At 37.0% G+C, this 21822-nt stretch overlaps 1 protein-coding gene across 9 annotated transcripts in view; it reads left to right on the plus strand.

Moving 5' to 3' along the window:
- Prp40 (pre-mRNA processing factor 40) overlaps nucleotides 1-21822 on the plus strand; it is a 114214-nt gene that overhangs the window by 14442 nt on the left and 77950 nt on the right. For 4 of the 9 annotated variants that reach the window (XM_053782812.2, XM_053782815.2, XM_070089364.1 and 1 more), the window contains exons 2-7: nucleotides 10178-10385; nucleotides 11043-11262; nucleotides 12546-12675; nucleotides 12913-13058; nucleotides 14487-14653; nucleotides 17662-17745. In XM_053782812.2, the coding sequence (XP_053638787.1) occupies nucleotides 10178-10385; nucleotides 11043-11262; nucleotides 12546-12675; nucleotides 12913-13058; nucleotides 14487-14653; nucleotides 17662-17745 (955 nt within the window). Of the gene's footprint in view, nucleotides 1-6597; nucleotides 6672-10177; nucleotides 10386-11042; nucleotides 11263-12545; nucleotides 12676-12912; nucleotides 13059-14486; nucleotides 14654-17661; nucleotides 17746-21822 lie in introns of all 9 variants that reach the window. The other 5 variants (XM_070089367.1, XM_070089365.1, XM_053782814.2 and 2 more) reach the window with 3 other exon arrangements.

Consider the following 21822-nt stretch of genomic DNA (forward strand, 5'->3'; position numbering starts at 1 on the left):
TTATACGTATATGCTTCTAAACTGTTGTATTCTGAGCACCTCTGCAAAAACAGTGATTATGTGTGAGTGTGGTGAAAGTGTTGAATGATGATAAAAGCATTTTCTTTTTGGGGATTTTCTTTCTTTTTTGGGTCATCCTGCCTCGGTGGGAGACGGCCAACTTGTTGAAAAAAAAAAAAATGTATAACCATTGTAAACATTTATATATATGTATATCCAAACCTATGGTATAACCATGAGCTTCAAAAATAATTGAATCCTTGGATTGCATACAAATTTTAAATGCTTTTAACAGCATCTCCCACTTTTTCCCACAAACTTTGAGGAAAAGAAAAATTGGCTTGCTCTTGAATGTACTGATCGTACATAGCTGTAGAAAGCAAATTGGCTCATTCTTGAGTATACTGATGGTAAATGGTTACCTATACAGTATGGTTGTGGATAAATAGCTTTGTGAGCACATTATTTAACAAGCAAGTGAAGTACAGTACGTATTGTACTACGGTTTTGTCTCTAAAGTTTTACAGTGTGTTGTTTGGTCACTAATGCCACTGTACATGTTATGGCAGTGAAAATGGTGATTTTGTAGTAGTTTATAGCTAATTTGGTTTTGGTTTTGCAGAGTGAATAAAGCTGAGTTTGTAGCAGCTCAGTTTGTTTTTTACACTGATTGGAATTTTTGCTGCTGTAATAAATATAATAAGTACTGCGCAAAAATAACACTGGTTTGAATTTTATGTTGAATCATAAATTGCATCTTGGTTAACAATGAGCAATAAAGCTACTACAAAAATGATTTTATCCATTGAGAAATAAGAATATTAAAGGTTGGTTAACAACTTAACAATGAATTGGGTAAATTGTATTTTTGTTGCAAACTTGCATCATTTTTACTGATCTTTAATGTATGGCAGGTCGTGTATTCTCTTTATTCCATTCAAAATATGTTCTGATGGAGTTACCACAGCTGGGAGTAGAGGGTGGTGCATATTTCAAAGAAATAAATTCAGCATGGCTGGGGCTATGTTTGGAGGGTGAGTTATAGTTGTTTTATTTGGTTAGTTATGACAACAGTAGGTAAAGTTAGGCAGTATTAATTCCTCTATTCCCATACATAATGCCAGCCTCTATTATCTTTAGGTACTGTATTTGTACAGGTATGTGTATGACAGGACACTTGTCAAGCTTTATATATTTAAAAAATAGCAACGTGGTTGCTGCCATCATGTTAATAAAATTATAAAAAAATGAATAAACACATGGTTAATATTTTTTTAGATATGAAATGTTTCGAGTGTGAATGTATGAAACTGTTACCTACAGCAGACTCTTGCATTTCGCTCAAGTTATGCTCCTGAAATTTATGCTATATGTAATATTACAATATGTATGTAAAGTGAAGAAGGTATGTACAGTTTGGAAATAGAGTTCTGTAACTTGTCAGTGGTTCAAGTCAGACCAAAACATGATTATTACTTTCCACTTCTAAGTGTGAGTTATTTGTGTAGGATTCTGTATTTAACCCTTAAATGGTCCAAACGTATATATGTTCACCTGCACAGTGCCCCAAATATTTTGAAAAAAAAAAGTTTTTTTTTTTTTGGTAGAAAAAAAGAGCACATTTTTTAAGTGTTTTAGAATAAAAAAAAAAAATTAGGGTCAGTACTTACCGAGATATGAGGCTGCGAAGTTGGCACTTGATCACCTGATGGCAACATGGAGCACTGCCGCTTGCAGAAATTCTACATATTTACCGTTTTCTTCCATTTTTTCATTTTCTTGGTTTTCATGATACGATAATTATGTTTTATAGTAAATCTGTTGATTTCAGTGCCAATTGTTGTTTATACACCAATATTATATATGAAATTATTATCATATTGTCATAAACACACATGTACACACTGACAGGTGATTTTGCACACCTGGCTGAATAACATTTTATTACCTACAACTATATACAAGTATTTACATGTTCCACTTATGTTTCTAGAATTCCATGATTGTATGATACTCCATGAAGCATGGATTCATACAGTGTGCCACCACACACTTTTGACAAATGAATTGTGTGTCCTTCCGCTGTTGGGGTCGTTTTTTGGTGGTAGCACAACACACTTTTTCTGGGAATTCTTCTTTGGGGTAGGTGGCATTGGTACCAGATAGTGACAGTTAGGAGTGATTTGGTCTGGCACTTCCCCCACTGGTTGTGATTGTGGGACAAGCTGCTGTTGAGGGGCAGGTACAGGTGTAGTACCATACTATCTTGCTATCTGTTTGACAACATTCAGAGAGAATTCTGTAAAACGTTGTCATTTTCCAGTCTTTATTTTGTACATATTGAATGCATTGAGCACTGCAATGTCTACAAGGTGAAAAAACAGTTTTATATACCACTTGTGACTCCTATGTACACAGTCAACAAACCCTATCATTATGTCACACTTGTCAACTAGTCGCATATTGTACGTATAGTCCATGACAGCAGCTGGCTTTACAATAGGCTCATTGTTTAACCTGCTCTGTCTGTCTGTCATGTCCCGTTTGTCATGCCACGTCAGTGCCATGATGTCATTAGCATGAAACACTTGCACTGCACCTTCAACACTGCCTCCACTGAACCTTGGCATATGTTTTCTATTCCTTCTCACTGCTCCACATATATCAGTATTGTTCACACATAGGAAATCAGTGAGCATAGGGCTTGTATACTAGTTGTCTGTGTACAATGTATGGTCCTTGTCAAGGTATGGTTCCATCATCCTGCGAACAACATCACCGGAAATGCCCAACATCCATCTGTCATCATCGAGTGTGTTTCTCCCGGTGTATACAGTAACATCCAACACAAGACCACTCTCACAGTCACACATAACAAGAAGTTTTGTACCAAAGCGATTATGTTTGCTCGGTATATATTGCTTGAATGAGAGGCGTCCCTTGAACAGAATCAAGGACTCATCAACAAGAATATTCTTGAAGGGATAAAAGTATGCACTGAATTTCTGCTTCAAATACATAAACACTTCCTGGATTTTGTATAGAAGGTCATTTTGTTTGGTGTATTTCTGTCTGAGATGTGCAGCATTTGTAGCAACAGAGTGAATCTGTTGTACAGGAGGAGGTCACGGAAAACTGGAGTACTGATGAAGTGGTCTGTGGACCAGTAATTACGTATATTGTTCTTACAGATATCTGGCATAAGCATGACAGTGGTAAAGAATAAATACATTTCAGCCACTGTTGCGTCTTTCCACCTGTGCAGCCGTGAAGATTCTCCAACCTCTGCTGTGTTGCCCATGACATATCGGTAATAATTGTTTGTCTGGGTCACTATCAAGTTCATTATAGGCTCGTCAAAGTACAACTGGAAATAGTCTAACTCTGTAGACTAATTCGTTAGGGGACATTCTGGCTGGATACCACTTCCACTCTCATCAAAATCACAAGGCTGTGGCACGAATATACATGTACTCTGTGTCCAATTCCACTCACGATCACATGGTGCAGGTTGGACCTGTGGCATGGGGTGAGGGGGAGCAGGAGGAGGGACAGGAGTGAAGGCAGCACATGGTTGAGGGGATGCTGGACGGTCCTTTGTCTGTCCACCCACCGTGCCATGTGGTCCAGGCACCGTGCCACCCACCACTACTTCCTCCATCCCCGCATACTCGCCTTCATGATCACTTTCATTATCAGTGGCCGTGACCTGCCACGGCCCTTGGGGATTGCATGTGGCACACTGCCTGAATGTAGATGACGATGCCTAAAAGTATGCCTCACTGGTGAATAATGAACTTCACTATCGCTAGACGAATCCTCGAATGGCATAAAATCAATCTCATTGTCACTTACATCACTTTCACTATCACTAAAACACCGGGAAAATGATAGTTTTCTCTTGCGAAGTTGCCTATGGGTAACACTCGCCACTCCAGAGGTACTTGGCCCAGGGTCTTGTGTGGCCACACTGGCTACCCCAGAGGTGCTTGGCCCAGGGTCAGGTGTGGCTACCCCAGAGGTGATGGGCTGAGGGTCATCTGGGTTATTGTTGACATTTTCACTAATTCCTTCAATATTACTGGCCCTATTGGTGTCAAATCCACTAAACTTACGCTCTATATCACTTTCCTCGAATAGTAGTGTTAATACGACGAGGTTTTTAGTTAGTTTAATATGTTTATTATGCACCCCATACCCATCCTGTGGGCGGTAGTCAAAAGATTACAGAGGTACATAATTGGTCCAGGGACTGGACTCCAAAGTTTTGATAGCTGAGCAAGTTACAGAGGTAATGAACTCACAATTTACAAAGGTAATGAACTCACAATTTACAAAGGTAATGAACTCCAGGTAGGTCTGGTCACAATCATGACAAGTTACAAAGGTATTTACAGATTACAGAGGTATGTAATGGGTCCTGGGACTGGCATGAGTGAATTATGAGGATGTGCCATGATGCTGACCCAAGATGGAGCTGAATGTAACTGGACCTACCATGTGGTACCCAGGCATCCCCAGTTTTTTTCATATGGCGCACACTTGAGTGCGCACACCCATTCTTTCATGTGTAGACGACTCAGGCATATTGCGCCAATTTTGAATGAATGAAAAATGAAATGTATATATACGTTTGGGGCACTACACACGAGAACGTATATATACGTTTGGACCGTTTAAGGGTTAACACTATAAAAAAGTCAATTTTTTTATTTCTTAAGTAATCAAAAATAATGAAGCATTTGATACTTTACATTGTAGTTGTCATTGCTTCTTGATCTAGACTTTTATGGAAAGGGTTGATATTCTTCTAGGCCTAGTTGGAGGTTTAGGCAGTCATCAAGAAGGGAAAGGTTACAGACAACAATTCCTTCTGGCCTTCAATTCTAGCTGCTGGTGCTTGTTGATTGTTGACGTCAGTAGAGAGGATTGCTATTTCCCTATTGGGCCAAGGTGGATGGCTGTGACAGTTGTGTTCCTGTTATTTGTGCAGGCTGTGTCCTAGCCACACTTACAATGTGATAGAGTTCTCTCCATGAACATGAGGGCAATAAATAGGCTATCTTGCATTAATGCTCAATCCACACATTTAGTAACTTTTCTGTCATATTTAGCAGTAATGATGACCTTGACATTCTTTTCAGTTGGCCACAAGCTCTTTTGCTCTTTTACACAAATAACCCTCACATAGAAGAGAGGAGCTTACGATGACGTTTCAGTTCGACTTTGACCATTTACAAAGTCACACTAACAAAAAGGAGAGAAGGAGGGAGTATATGTATAGGCCAGGAGGTGGTAGTGGTAGTAGTGGAGGTAGAAAGTAGTAGTGGGGGAGGTAGTATGATGGAGGTGGAGGCAGTCAGATATTAAGAAAGAGGAGCACTGCAAGGAAGCTAGGGGCCCACAGAGGGTAGGAGCAAGAACACAGAGAGGGGAAAAATAAATAATGAAGGAACAAATACCCAAGGTAGAAGAAAGACAGCCCAAAGGAGAAAGAAGAAAGAGGAAGAGGGAGAAGAAGAAAAAGGAATCAGGATAAGTCATGGGTGTTCTGAAGTTTGGAGTATTTTACAGTGTAGTGGGAAAGGATGGCATCTACAGAGACAAAGCCAGGACTAAGATTCATACAAGGAAAGTTGTATATGAGGGAGGATTCAACCAGAGGATTTGACAGTCACTGTCTGGTTGAATCCTCCCTTATACACAACTTTCCTTGTATGAATCTTAGTCCTGGCATCGTCTTTGTAGATGCCCTCCTTTCCCACTACATTGTAAAATGCTCCAAACTTCAGAACACCTGTGACTTAACCTGATTCCTTTTTTTTCTTCTCCCTCTCCCTCTTCCTCTTTCCTCTTTCCTCTTTCCTCTTTCCTCTTTCCTCTTTCTCCTTTGGGTTGTCTTCTGCCTTGGGTATTTGTTCCTTCATTATTTATTTTTCTCCCCTCTGTGTTCTTGCTCCTACCCTCTGTGGGCCCCTAGCTCCCTTGCAGTGCACCTCTTTCTTAGTATTTGACTGGCTCCACCTCCACCATACTACCTTAATGTCCAAAGACAAGACTGGGTGTTGAAAATTTTGAAAATGGAGTGATAAATATGAGAGTATATGATATGATACACATCCAGAAGCTAACTGACCTTGTGGGCGGGTGTTTACACCAAGGAGCCAAGCTAGGCTTTCTTTTAAAACAATGGCCTCACCCTGGGCATGGAGGTGAAATGTCTTCCTGCTCAATCAAGCCTAATTTTACATAAACTAATTTTCTTCTAATTTTTCTGCACGAACACTCGATCGGTTTCCTCTGAAGAGTAATCTTGGGAAGAAAGTTTCATTACTGGTAGTGCTGTATTGATAACACAGTTTGCATTAGCATGATATGCAAGAGTCTACTGTATGTGGAAAACATGCCGTGAATGAAAATAAGATAGTCCCAGAACCAAACTAACTCTACCTTATCTAATTAACAGTGTGAAAGTAAATTCATATTTTACCCCAAAATTCATTCATTCTTATTTTTCTACGAGTTTAAAAAAACAAATATGGAATGATTCATTGATATTTTATATGTGAAATTTGTTTGATGTATTTATATTTGCAGCAACAATGAGGTTTATTATCCAGTCTTACTGCTAACGACAAGAAGCATCAGCTGAGAGCAGGAACTGCTGACAAGTATGTTGAGAAAGACACCACACAAGGACGAGTTGTTATTTCCAGACATTTGAGTTGCTTTGTCAAGTAGACTTGGTAAAGCTTGTACCGAGCAGAATATTGTCTGGTAATAAAAGCTGGTCCTTGTATGGTGTTCTTCTCCACAGAAAAGCATCTAAAAGTAGATTACAGTATTCCTATTTATTAGCAGGAAGTGACAAGAAGCATAATTTATGGAAAAGCTAATGACCATTTGAGTCATGCAGTATGCATTAGTACCAGGTGTCTGAACAAGTGGCATGAGGTCTACCATGATGCTGATACAGTATATAGGTAGTGCATTATGTCACAAATAGGAAATTTAAAATTCTGCTTAATAACAATTTTCTTTGGTTTTCTTTTTCAATATTTTGTATAATTTATTACCAGATCATGGGAGAAGACAGTGTTTTCATTATCAGTTATTATAAAATTTTGCAGTAGACTATAGATAGCATTATGATTGTATAGGTATTATATAATAATCCATTTTCAGCAATATGAAAATGGAAAATTTTTCAGTCTAAATAAAGATCCTTTCTAAGCTATAAAGTCTCTCTCTCTAACTAGATTGACAATATTTGTGTTATTTTCATTTGTTGATTATGAGTTACTCTTGTACTCTAACATTGTGATGATAATGAAGACAAATTTTAGTTCCTCTGTTTTAAAAAGCAAAAGTTAGAATTGAATATAAAGTAACAAGCATAGTTCTGCTCCTGTAGCTACAAATAGATATTTACCATAGAGTGGAAGGGAGACATCTGTCCTGGGAATAACCATATCCAAATACAGCAAGTTCTTGAAGGAACTACTGTATTCACAACAGGAATACAGTAGTTACTGTAGGAAAAATAATAGGCAGAAGAACATTTCTCTTAAAGGGAGGTACCTGAACAGTGGTGAAGGACTCATAGTCTAGGGAATTAGAGCTACTCTCCATGTCTTTGGATCAAAGTTAAGTGCCTTTTATTCCCTAGGTGGTCTGTGACCTCTGTGCCTTGTGTCTATAGCGCTTCACCATTATATAATAATTACAAGGGTATTTCAAGTAAGAAGTATCATGCCATTGATGATGCATTCTTAAAAGCACTTGCTCACACTTTACTGAAATATTGCTCTACATGACAATAATGGCTAGTAATAATGGAACCCTTTAGTCAAATAAACTATAAGTAAGTCAGTAAGTTTATTCAGGTATACACAAATACAGTTTCACAGATTATCATACATAGCATATGTGTAGAGAACCTAGGATTACCCAAAAAAGTCATAAAATTCCTCAAGCTGAACTGTAGTGCAGGCAAGTTGGTTAACCCTTTCAGGGTCCAAGGCCAAAATCTGAAGTGGTGCCCCAGTGTCCAAGAATTTAAAAAAAAAAAAAAAAATTATTTTTTCTTATGAAATGGTAGAGAATCTTTTTGTGAATGTAATAAAACAAAAAGTACGAAATTTGATGGAAAATTTACGAAGTTATGCTCTCGTGAATTTTGATGTGTCAGCGATATTTACGAATCGGCGATTTTGCCGACTTTGACTCCCATTTTAGGCCAGTTACATTATTCCAGTCGACCAAATTCTTAGCTATTTCACTAGTATTACTTCTATTCCATCGATTGAGCACAAGAAATCACTAAGTCAACTGTTTCAACTACAAAATAAAGTGACCGGAAATTGGTAATTTGGCCAATTTAACACAAAGTTCAAAATATTCCAATTTCAAAATAGGGTCCAGAATAAACACTGTAGGTATTCCTGGCACTAAACTAACATTTCCTCTGTTCATTAGTTATGTTTTGAGGCTTTACAGATAAATTCCATTTTGATTTTTTATTCACATAATGAATTTTTATTCACAGCAAAAAATAGAAGATTTACTGTTATGCAATATTGTAATAATTGTATAAATATCATCACCATATTTGTGAATGTATATTAGACCCACCAGCTGGCGTGTATTAGACGTGTGAGGTCGTTTGTTTACTCTTGAATATCGGCAAAAGTTTAACATTTCCGCCACTTTGAGCTCAGTTTCAAGCCATTTCCAGTGCTAAAACCAATCAAAATTATCTCTATTTCTGTAATATGTCTTCCATTCTATCAAATGAGACCAAGAAATCACAAATACAACTATAAAAAACATACGAAAAAACACCGCAAAGTCGCTGTTTTAATCGAAAATTACGGTCTCAGTTTTTTTTTCTCTCATTATACACAGTGTGCTGCAGGATTTGTTTTATGTGGTGCACACATACCACATAGATGTATTCTCTCATATCTAGGCCCAAATTTACCACTCACAGTTTATCAGAGTGAGCTGAGCTCATGACGTAGATCTACGATTTGGACCCTGAACGTAAAACCGTAGATCTACGGGATGGACCCTGAAAGGGTTAATAGTTTTTACAACTACAAAATAATGGAGGGATTCATTCCAAATCTACATAACAGTTTTGAAATTCTTGTAAAATTGTTCAAAATAGCCCTAATGAAGATCAACACACTAAGGTATAACTGTATAAGAATAAAGGGTTCAAGGTTTGTCAGTACTATACTCTTACTTCAAATATAAAGGAAATCACCAGCATATCCTTGTCTTTGAGAGGAGATGTGTTTCTTGAATATGTACCTCATCAGCTTGGTTCTGGTACCTACATCAGACTGCCAGCTGCAGGCATTAACAGTCTGGCTAGTTAAGATATCACCCAGGGCAGTGATTGAAATAAGCAAGTCAAGTAAGTATATCTATCTTCTGTATACATCATGGTAGACCTCTCTGCTCACTTAAATTATTCAGGGTATGTCTCAGTCACATAATCTAAACTTTTGCATGCATATGTGGTGGATTTATTTTGAGAAGACTTTTTTTTTTTTTTCATTTGTTTTACTTTTAGGCTGGCTAATATGTAAAAAAATGCTCTAATTTTTATTCATTTATATTCAGTAATTTTTTGTTTTCTTCTCTTTATCCTGTTAATTCCTTTGTAACTATCCTTCTTTAGATAGGAATATGTAAGTTCATTTTTGTGTATTGCAGTTTAAATTTGTAGCTGATGTAAAGTTGTCTCTTAGCCTTATATGAATAGAAAAATACGATAGTTTGAATAATACTCTAGGAATCTGATTTTCTGTAATTAAATTTTACATAAATGTTTTGTACACTTTACATAATAAGTCTTACAGATTTTCTTCCTACTGGGTCTGTTCTGAGACTGTCTTGCAAGCTTTGAAAACTTTATAACAGTACTTATTAAACCATTTTCAAAATGTACTGTAGTATAGTGTTTTATATTTACATACATGGCTTGTTTATGAATGTTTGGCACATTTTTGCTGTTAAATAATCTCTTTAAAAAATTGAACATTAGAATCACAATTTCTTCTCAAATACTATATGGTAAAGTCTTACCTATGTTTATTTTGCTTATATTTTTTTGTATTTATATTTTGAAAATTTCTGACATTTTGTTTTTATACTTGTGTCACAGAGTGGAGGAGGGCCACCAGGTGGCAATGTCCCTCCTGGTTACGGGACACCTCCAGCTGGTTACAGAATGCCTCCCCCAGGTCCTAATTTGCCTCCACGCCTCCCACCACCAAGTTTCATGCCCCCATCAGCTCCACCGGGCTTACCACCACCAGCATTCACTATCCCTCCACCTGGATTTATGAGCTCTTTCGGACAGGCTTCTGCAGGTATATATATATATGAATGGAAGTTAATTTGATGGAAAATTTACAGTACACAGTATAAAGCATTGAGAAAGTATCTCTGCTTAGAATTAAGCTTATAAGAGGCACTGAGAAGAACACCAACGAATTTGTGAAATGACATTTTTGAGAAAATTACATAGACTTTCACAGCATGTTTGCAACAATATCTCAGTAACCAGCCATACAATTTGGATCAGACTGGTTTCATTTTAAAGTAGATTTAATTAAAATAGACCAAGAACATCAAGTTACTTTTATTTTAGGCATGACTGCATGGTCAGTGGGAAATGGCAGGGTAAAGGTGACATACTTGCCAGTCTGAGTAATGCACAGTGTATATGATACTAGAAAAAATAATGAACTTTTTGGTATAGAAAATGCACTTTTCACTCACTGGCGAATTTCTCTGTTTTCCTCTCAACGCCTCGTATTATTTATGGCATTTCGAGTTTTGTGCACTATCATCCATATCTTGACTGTGCATTGCCCAGTAATAATGTAATGTTTATTTTATTAACTGTTAATGCAAGTATTGTTGTTAATGTTATATAATTTTATTAAATTCTTAAAAAAAAAAAAAAAATTCTCACTAAAATAATCGTATTTATTTCTGTTACATTAAAGTAAATGTTATTTCAGGTGAAGGTAGTGGGGCTGTAATTTCTGCTGGTCCTCAGCTAAATACTCCTCCAGCCAGTAATTCTCCTGCTGCAGTTCAGGTAGTGTCTCCTGCAACTACTCCAGGACCAACTACTTCTGCAGGTGCATCTCCAATTATAGCCATGCCTGGAACACAGTCCCCTGCCCTCCCTAGCACAACTCCTACTACTACTACTACATCAGTCAAACCAGAAACAAGGTAAGGAAGGTCTAGAAAGTTATAAATATAAGTATTAGGGAAGGAAAAAAGGTGAGTGGTGCATTGAGGTATATGTGGAAGCAAAAAATTTTATCTATGGAGGCAAAGAAGGGAATGTATGAAAGTATAGTAGTACCAACACTCTTATATGGGTGTGAAGCTTGGGTTGTAAATGCTGCAGCGAGGAGATGGTTGGAGGCAGTGGAGATGTTCTGTCTAAGGGCAATGTGTGGTGTAAATATTATTCTGAAAATTCGGAGTGTGGAAATTAGGAGAAGGTGTGGAGTTAATAAAAGTATTAGTCAAGAGGGCTGAAGAGGGTTTGTTGAGGTGGTTTGGTCATTTAGAGAGAATGGATCAAAGTAGAATGACATGGAGAGCGTATAAATCTGTAGGGGAAGGAAGGCGGGGTAGGGGTCGTCCTCGAAAAGGTTGGAGGGAGGGGGTAAAGGAGGTGTTGTGGGCGAGGGGTTTGGACTTCCAGCAAGCGTGCGCGAGCGTGTTAGATAGGAGTGAATGGAGACAAATGGTATTTGGGACCTGACGAGCTGTTGGAGTGTGAACAGGGTAATATTTAGTGAAGGGATTCAGGGAAACCGGTTATTTTATATAACCGGACTTGAGTCCTGGAAATGGGAAGTACAATGCCTGCACTCTAAAGGAGGGGTTTGAGATATTGGCAGTTTGGAGGGATATATTGTGTATTTTTATATGTATATACTTCTGAACTGTTGTATTCTGGGCACCTCTGCAAAAACTGATTATGTGTGAGTTGAAAAAAAAAAAATTAGGGTACTGTAATAAAATGCATTAGAATAATTCTTTATTATGTTTTTGATGTAGAGAGGTGGGAGATGAGAAGAGTGAGAGGAATGAACAAGAATTAAGGAATCTGACATAATGGCCAAACATAAGGAAGGAAAATACTGTATATTTTAAGGAAAAAGGTCTTACAGTGAATTTTGGGGAAACAAATAAGCTAGAAAGAATTATGGCCTACAGTGGAAGAACAGGCTGGGAAATCATTTGGTTTATAATAAGGCAATTCTGTTAGAAAAATATCTAAATTATGTGGATAGAAGAGGTCAGAATAGAAAAATAGAAGAGACTCTCCGAGCTTCAGCTTTTTCTTTCATTATAGCCACTCCAATAATTTAAATTCTTTGAGAAAATAAGGCATCATACCTATTTTTCGTCTGATGGTAGAAAAAAAAAAAGGATTTTGTACATAGCTATTTAAGTATTAGAAATACGAATAAAATATTAATTTGTAATAATTTCAGTTCACCTACCAAGGACAAAAAGAATGTTTGGACAGAACACAAGGCTCCAGATGGAAGGATTTATTTTTACAATACATTGACAAGGCAGTCATCATGGGAGAAGCCAGATGAACTGAAGACCCCTGTTGAGGTAATTTTTTTTATCACCTTACCTTAGTTACGGTTTTATATTGAACAATAAAACAAAAGCCTTGCTTATTAATATTTTACCTTTCTTCTATTGATTAAATACTTTGGAGTATTCATGTTTCCTTTATGCACTGTATGTTTATTAAGAATTTTAGTGTTTGAATTAATGTTTTGTATAAGAGTTTAAATTTTAAAATTTTGTCCTCTTTATTATTTATATAAAGATTTTTTCTTGCAGCTGTTACTTTCCCAATGTCCATGGAAAGAATACAAATCAGAAAGTGGAAAGACATACTACCACAATGTAAATACAAAAGAATCTCGTTGGACAGTTCCCAAAGAACTAGAGGACCTGAAAACAAAAATTGCTTTAGAAGAAAATGTGTAAGTACTGTAATTATAATAAATAAAATTAGTTGAATTAGGTGAGTAATCACACCCAAAGTGGTCATTGAGGCTGTTTTATAATTTTTTTTTTTTTAGCCAGCCATTTCCCACTGAGGGAGGGTGACTCAAAAAGAAGAAACATTTTCATCATCACTCACTACATCATCATCTTACCAGAGGTGTGCCGACACTACAGTTCAAAAACTGCAACATATCTCCAACCCCTCCTTCAGAGTGCAGGCATTGTACTTCCACCTCCAGGACTTGAGTCTCGCTAACCATTTTCCCTGAATCCTTTCATAAATGTTACTTTTTCCTCTATAAATTACTAAAAATAAGAAAAACTGTTTTGTCATATGAGAATAACATGGAAATCTGCTAAATATTTTATATTCTGGCTTAAATTTTCTTTTTTTCTCTTCTCAGGAACATAAAAATTGGAAGGCATATCTTACAAGCATCTACTTTAACTCTACACATGATCTTTACTTTCCTGTATTAATGATTTTTTTAAAAAGAGAAATTTCCTATACGATTGTAAGAGCATTCAAACTTGAATATAACTACAGAGAGAGATACCACTAAAATGTTTACATAAATATATTTCTATCAAAATTATGCTTTATTTTATCACTAAATCTAATCTGTGCCATTTACTAAAGCTTTGTCTTGTGTGTGTTGGAGGGTGTGATACTTACTGAAACAGTTGGAAAGAAAATGCATGCACTAGAATTATTTTCTAGGAAGGACTAGGACTCGGGTATATCCTATGAGTCATGAAAAAGTTTGAAGGCCTATAATGGAGGATTACTGGGTATAATTCAAGAGTGATAAGAAAGGATTGCTGAGGTGGTTTAGGTATTTAGAGACAGTGTGTGAGAGAGGATGCCAATGAGTGTGTATAAATCAGGAGTGGAAGGATGGATCTGTAATTGTCCCAGAAACAGTTGGAAAGAAGGAAGTTAAAGGTTTTGAGAGCTAGGGGTTTGAGCATCCACCATGCTTGTGTGAGTGCATTAGACTGGAGTGAGTGGAAATGAGTGGTTTTCATCACTTGATGTTCTGTTGGAGTGTGAGCAAGGTAACATTTATGAAGAAACTGGTTAACTGAACTTGAGTTCTGGATTTGGGAAGTACAATGGATGTAATTTAGAGGGTTATCTAAACTGTGATGTCAGCACATTCTAGCAAGATAGTGATTCACTGAATGACAGTGGCTGGTTTCCTCTTTTATTTGGGTTACTCTACTTCAGTGGAAGATGGTGATGTTAAAAAAAATTAAGTAGGTAAGATTAATTATTTAAAATTTTGTAAAAATGCTTTGCATTTGATGCTCATTATACCATTATAAGTAAGGTGGGTATTAGCACATCAGACATTTTATTGCATTACAAATTAACTGTACAGTAAAATTGTATTTTTCAGGAATAAAAATGGTACTAATAACAGTAGTACTATTAATACCAGTATCAATACTAGCATCAATACTGGTATCAATGCCAGTACTATACCAGATAAAAAAACAACGTCTGCTCTTGACCAAGCTATGGCTGCTACTCTTGCTGCCATTCAAGTTCCTGCTGCAGGAAAAGGTATGTGGGATGCTATTACAATTATTTGTTAGTGTTTTTTTAATTTTGGAATTTTCTCAGGCACAGTCGGTCGATGTGGAATTAAACTTTAATTTAATCTCAGTATTTATTGTCAGGCATTTTCTTTTATGTTGTGTCTGGATGGTGTAAAAAATATTGTTGAATTTTTTAAGTTAATGCTAATTTGTGTATCCCTTAAAATCTCTTTATTTTTTTTGTAAACCCATAAACTAAAATTTTATCATTGAAATTGAGCATTTTTTTTTCTGGCACTGGAGTTTCTCTATGTTAGTGTACATAGAGAGTAATACCATGATGCATTCACATCTCATTAGACATCCCATGTGGTAGATTAAATATTGAAGGTGGGATGCTACGAGCCTAGCTCTACTCCTGTAGCTACAAATAGGTCTTTATAATTAGAGAACTGCAAGTTTATTTACATGCCCAGGCAGGGTTAGTAAGTCATTACCTGGAGAGAGTTCCGGGGGTCAACGCCCCCGTGGCCCGGTCTGTGACCAGGCCTCCTGGTGGATCAGAGCCTGATCAACCAGGCTGTTGCTGCTGGCTGCACGCAAACCAACGTACGAGCCACAGCCCGGCTGGTCAGGAACCGACTTTAGGTGCTTGTCCAGTGCCAGCTTGAAGACTGCCAGGGGTCTGTTGGTAATCCCCTTTATGTATGCTGGGAGGCAGTTGAACAGTCTCGGGCCCCTGACACTTATTGTATGGTCTCTTAACGTGCTAGTGACACCCCTGCTTTTCATTGGGGTATGTTGCATCGTCTGCCAAGTCTTTTGCTTTCGTAGTGAGTGATTTTCGTGTGCAAGTTCGGTACTAGTCCCTCTAGGATTTTCCAGGTGTATATAATCATGTATCTCTCCCGCCTGCGTTCCAGGGAATACAGGTTCAGGAACCTCAAGCGCTCCCAGTAATTGAGGTGTTTTATCTCTGTTATGCGCGCCGTGAAGGTTCTCTGTGCATTTTCTAGGTCAGCAATTTCACCTGCCTTGAAAGGTGCTGTTAGTGTGCAGCAATATTCCAGCCTAGATAGAACAAGTGACCTGAAGAGTGTCATCAGCTTTTGCAGTTTATACTGCCCCTTATTATTTTGGATAGTGTTATGATGTGTAATTAAAAGCTAGAGAAAGATGATTGCTCTTATACAGCAGTTATTTTTCAGTTATTTGACTGTCTAAAAAAATTTGGTTGTAACAGTAGCTGAGCTAGTCAGCCCCTCAGCCTGAAGAAGAGCTCAACTGTATGGAGCTGAACAGTTGAAGCTATAATGAGGTTGAATATCATATGAATGAATTAAGTACAGCCTCTCCTCACTTAGCGACGTACTCGTTTACCAATGCCTTGGACTTACAACGGGCTCTCTGACCAGTATACATACCTAAATAATGTATAATAGAGCAGATTTTCTCTATTCTGTTTATTACAATATTCAGTACATTAACGTATAAGCATTTAAGAATATACCAGTAATGTTATAAATGATGCAAAGATGACATTAAAACAATATCATAGATGGTTGATGCAAACCCACTACCATATAGTATGCTCCTCACTTAGCAACGAATTCGTTTACTGATGTGCTCTTAGGAATAGAACTCCGTCATTAAGTAAGGAGAGGCTGTAATATTGCATGATGTAGGGAGGGTTGCGAAAGTACATAGAAAAATGTGGCTTGTATGAATGCTTTAATTAATCATACAGTACTGTACTAAGTAGATAATTTGCTGAATAAGAGGACAACAAAGTGGAACCTACTAGATGTGGGCAAATAAATAAATGCAAACAAAAGTGAAGATGAAAAAAAAAAATTGTGAGGCAAAAGTAATTTATTAGAAGTATGAAGGTTTTCACATTGATATATATTAAAAAGCATTCAAGAATTGACCATCAAGATGTCTGAGAATATAATTGGAATGCTGTTTCGTTGTAATTTTTCAGTGTGTGATAAGGTCTGCAGTTTTTCATTGTAGCTTCATAGAAATTGAGTGTAGATGAGGTGCAAGCTTTTACAAATTGTCTGTCACCATATTACATGCATGACAAATCCTTGAAGAGAGGATACTGGTAAGTTTTTTGTTGTGGAACAGTTTAAGGAGACAAACACATAATGGGGAAATGTGGGATTGAAGGGTTATTGCAAGAAGTAATGTCGAGACAAGCAAGGGTAAAAAATACAAAAGGAAATACTTTATATGAACCAAACACTTGTAAACAATTTAAATGATCAAAATTTATTTTATGTATGAAATAAACATTGATAGAAAATCATTAACAAAAAATAAATAACAATAAACCATATGATAAGGCCTCTCCAGCTAAATGAACCATGTGATACAGCATAATGATGCCAGTTCTTTGTCTTTGTTAAATAATTGCTTTTCTCGCACTAATTTTCAAGTGAAATGAAAAATTAATATCCTTTCATTTCTTTGCTATGATGTGAAGTTTTGCTTTCATGTTACAGTAACTAGAAGAGAGAGAGAGAAAGAGAGAGGAACCCTTGTGTACAGTCTTGCATATACCCTTTATTTTTATTTTTTTTTACCTTTGCTTACCAGCAAGATTCAAAACACCTTACAAAATTAGGAAAGTATGATAATGTGGTGTGGTTGCATTTTTTAGAAAATGTCTTGTATAAATGTGTATGGTGAGTATTAATAAAGGGACTTTTGGGGGGGGGTAATATTTTATTTCAGAGTTATATTTGTATGCTATTTATAAGAACCAGTTTTCTTTACAAAAAAGAGTATTACTATTTGTTTAATGTTATGCTGAGAGAGAAAATGTTATGTATGACTTAGTGTGCTGAGAGAGATAATGAGAATGAATGAGAGAATGAGAAAGGGAGTGAGAGAGAGAGAGAATAAAGGAATGCAAGAGCGTGAGGGAGAAAATGAATGAATGAGAATGAGTAATAGGAAGAGAGACAGAATGGTAGATAATCACTGAATAAGAGTAGCTTCATGCTAGATCTTTTTTGTTTCAAGCCCCAGAGAAGAAGTCCGTCCCAGTGGATAAAGAAGAAATCACTAAACCCACTGTTATAGGTGCTGTGAAACATTTGTTTGTTGGTAATTATTTAATACTCTATACCGTTTCTTGATGGGTAGTGTGTGTTTTGTGTGATGAATTAACTTCGAATTAAACTGAATCAGTCATTTGATTCAGCTGTAAGGATTTAATGATTGCACAAAATTTTATCCTAAGTAAATTTGTATTGTAATATGTATTATTGAAGCTTCATGTAGTTTTGAGGATACATATCTCATGTGGTAGATTGTGCTTGGTATTTAAATATCATTACCAGTATGAGAAAGAGGATAGCCCCACAAGATAGATACGAGAAAGAATGGTTGGCTGTATATTTTGACCTGTTCAGGTCCTCTTCAGCAGATACAAAGGAATGTGGAGGGACTCCAGGTACTTACTGGAACAGTGGGGGGTTCTTTGCCAGTCGGGTGGAACATCACACTTGTTGAAAGTGAGCACCTGTCTTTCCTCATTGTAGAACTGTCTTTAATATATTTTTAATTTAAAGCTGTAGACAAGTAAATTCCCACATACATGGGAAGAGTGCAAACTTAATCAAGTCTGAATGAAAAACACACATTCTTGAATGTCTTTGCTTTACCTAATATCTTAAGTGTCCCAAAAGTTAACTTACGCTGTGATTTTGTTTAAAATTGATGTTTGCCCCTCGGTCAGTTCAGCACACATCATCACACACTACCCTTACCAGAAGTGTATGTATATTGAATCTAATGTTTTGTCCTCTCGCTTTTTTATTGTTTTATAATTAGTTTTAATTTCCATGCATTCTTTCTGACTTGCTTCATGTTTTCTAACTTGCATGCTCATATAGTATTATATTAAGATTTTTAAATTACCTCTTTTTTTTTTTATGTAAGTGCATATTTATTTTGAAATCAATTTTATCCAGAAGTTGGTTTTGTGATTTTGCTTTTATGTCTTATTAAAAACTAACCTTTACAAAAATGGTTTGAAACCCATGCTGCAGATCCATAGATTTCAACTCTTTTTTACCCTAAATTTATAGATTAGGAACTCTTCGGTATGATTCACAGCTTGTGTCGCTTTGGAAGGCATAATTGAATATGGAATGCCAAATGAGTTTTGTATAGCTTGTTTTATGGCAGTCCTTATTTCTTTTTCCCTCATGTCATATTGTATTTCTGAATACTTTACCAGAGCAAAGCATTAACTGTTTTATATTATTGCTCTTTCTTTTTTTTTTATTTTTTACCTAACAGCAGCATTGTACCAATGTACAGCTGGCCCTAGATTTGTCAGGAAAGAGGTTTCTAAAGATCCCATGCCCCTCAAGGGAGGTTCCTTTATGCTGATGAGGGGCTCTTGATCTAGGGAATTGGATCTGTACTCCAGTTTCCTGAATTGAGACTGAATACCTTCCATCCCCTCCCTTCCCTAGCGTGTGCTGTATAATCTTATGGGTTTAGTGCTCCCCTATGATTATTATAATAAAGGTCCTGTGAATATATAATCTTACTAAATTCTAACTTTTTTTTTTTTAACACGTCAGCCTATTCCCACCAAGGCAGGGTGGCCCGAAAAGGAAAAACTTACATCATCATTCACTCCATCACTGTCTTGCCAGTGATGGAGTGAATGATGATGAAAGTTTTTCTTTTTCGGGCAACCTTGCCTTGGTGGGAATCGGCCAATGCGTTTAAAAAAAAAATTGTTGGAGTTTAGTAAGACTGCAGTTGCAATTATATATTCACAGGACCTTTATTATTGTAATCATGGGGGAGCGCTAAACCCATAGGATTACACAGTACATGCTGGGGAGGGGGGATGGAAGGTATTCAGGCTCAATTCAGGGAACTGGAGCACAGATCCAATTCTAACAAAATAAATTTTATTTTGGATTTGGTCTAATTTTGTGTTTGTGAGGCCATACTTATTGTATTCTTGCTCTAATCTTGTTATATTGATATTCATAACAGAATGTACAGGAAGAATAGTCATGCAACGAAAATTCAGTGAAGCAAATTTTGAAGGATTCCCTATGGTTAATTTTCAGTTTAGGGGCCATTTGCTAGGTCCCACAATTTATGGGTCATTTGTCACACCCTACAATTTAGGAGTCATTTACCAGGCCCCACAATTTAGGGGTCATTTGCCAGGCCTCAAAATTTAGGGGTCATTTGCTAGGCCCCACAATTTATGGGTCATTTACCAGGCTACACAATATAGGGGCCATTTGCCAGGCCCCACAGTTAGGGGTCATTTACCAGGCTCCACAATTTAGGGGTCATTTGCCAATCCCTTATTTTAAGGGTCATGCACCATGCTCCATAATTCAGGGGTCATGCACCATGCTCCATAATTCAGGGGTCATGCACCATGCTCCATAATTCAGGGGTCATGCACCAGGCCCTGTTGTTTAGGGGTTGTATTAATACCCACAATTTAAGGGTTGTTGACCTAGCCCAAACTAAATGGGCACCATGAAAGAAATAGTAATTAGCTAATTGCAAGAGACCCTTTGATAAAAACATGGCATAATAAAAATCTACAACTTTGGAAGACAGTGCATTTGAGTGTTTGTACTGCATTGATTACTGGGTCCACTAGATCCTTTAATTTCTGTCTTAGAAAAATCTGTGTGTTGGAATTCACATGGTGCAGTTTCAGTTTTTCAGTTTTTTTTTTTTTTTTTTTTTTTTTTTTTTTTTTTTTTTTTTTTTTTTCAACAAGTTGGCCATCTCCCACCGAGGCAGGGTGACCCAAAAAGAAAGAAAATCCCCAAAAAGAAAATACTTTCATCATCATTCAACACTTTCACCTCACTCATACATAATCACTGTTTTTGCAGAGGTGCTCAGAACACAACAGTTTAAAAGCATATACATATAAAGATACACAACACATCCTTCCAAACTGTCAGTATCCCTAACCCCTCCTTTAAAGTGCAGGCATTGTACTTCCCATTTCCAGTACTCGAGTCCGGCTATATAAAAATAACCGGTTTCCCTGAATCCCTTCACTAAATATTACCCTGCTTACACTCCAACAGCTCATCAGGTCCCAAATACCATTCGTCTCCATTCACTCCTATCTAACACACACATGCACGCTTGCTGGAAGTCCAAGCCCCTTGCCCACAAAACCACCTTTACCCACCCTCCAACCTTTTTGAGGATGACCCCAACCCCGCCTTCCTTTCCCAACAGATTTATACTCTCTCCATGTCATTCTACTTAGATCCATTCTCTCTAAATGACCAAACCACCTCAACAACCCCTCTTCAGCCCTCTGACTAATACTTTTATTAACTCCACACGTTCTCCTAATTTCCACACTCCGAATTTTCTGCATAATATTTAGAGAGGACATCTCCACTGCCTCCACCCATCTCCTCGCTGCAGCATTTACAACCCAAGCTTCACACCCATGTAAGAGTGTTGGTACCACTATACTTTCATACATTCCCTTCTTTGCCTCCATAGATAATGTTTTTTGTCTCCACATATACCTCAATGCACCACTCACCTTTTTTCCTTCATCAATTCTATGGTTAACCTCATCCTTCATAAATCCATCCACTGACACGTCAACTCCCAAATAGTATCTGAAAACATTCACTTCTTCCATACTCCTCCTCTCCAATTTGATATCCAATTTTTCTTTATCTAAATCATTTGATACCCTCATCACCTTACTCTTTTCTATGTTCATTTTCAACTTTCTACCTTTACACACACTCTCAAACTCATCCACTAACCTTTGCAACTTTTCTTTAGAGTCTCCTGTAAGCACAGTATCATCAGGAAAAAGTAACTATGTCAACTCCCATTTTGTATTTGATTCCCCTTAATTTAATCCCACCCCTCTCCCGAACACACTAGCATTTACTTCTTTTACAACCTCATCTATAAATATATTAAACAACCATGGTGACATTACACATCCCTGTCTAAGACCTACTTTTACTGGGAAGTAATCTCCCCCTCTTCTATATACCCTAACCTGAGCCTCGCTGTCCTCACGAAAACTCTTTACAGCATTTAGTAACTTACTACCTATTCCATATACTTGCAACATCTGCCACATTGCTCCTCTATCCACTCTATCATATGCCTTTTCTAAATCCATAAATGCAA

This window comes from Cherax quadricarinatus, chromosome 28 (genome assembly GCF_038502225.1).
Source record: "Cherax quadricarinatus isolate ZL_2023a chromosome 28, ASM3850222v1, whole genome shotgun sequence".
In the NCBI taxonomy this organism is placed as follows: domain Eukaryota; kingdom Metazoa; phylum Arthropoda; class Malacostraca; order Decapoda; family Parastacidae; genus Cherax; species Cherax quadricarinatus.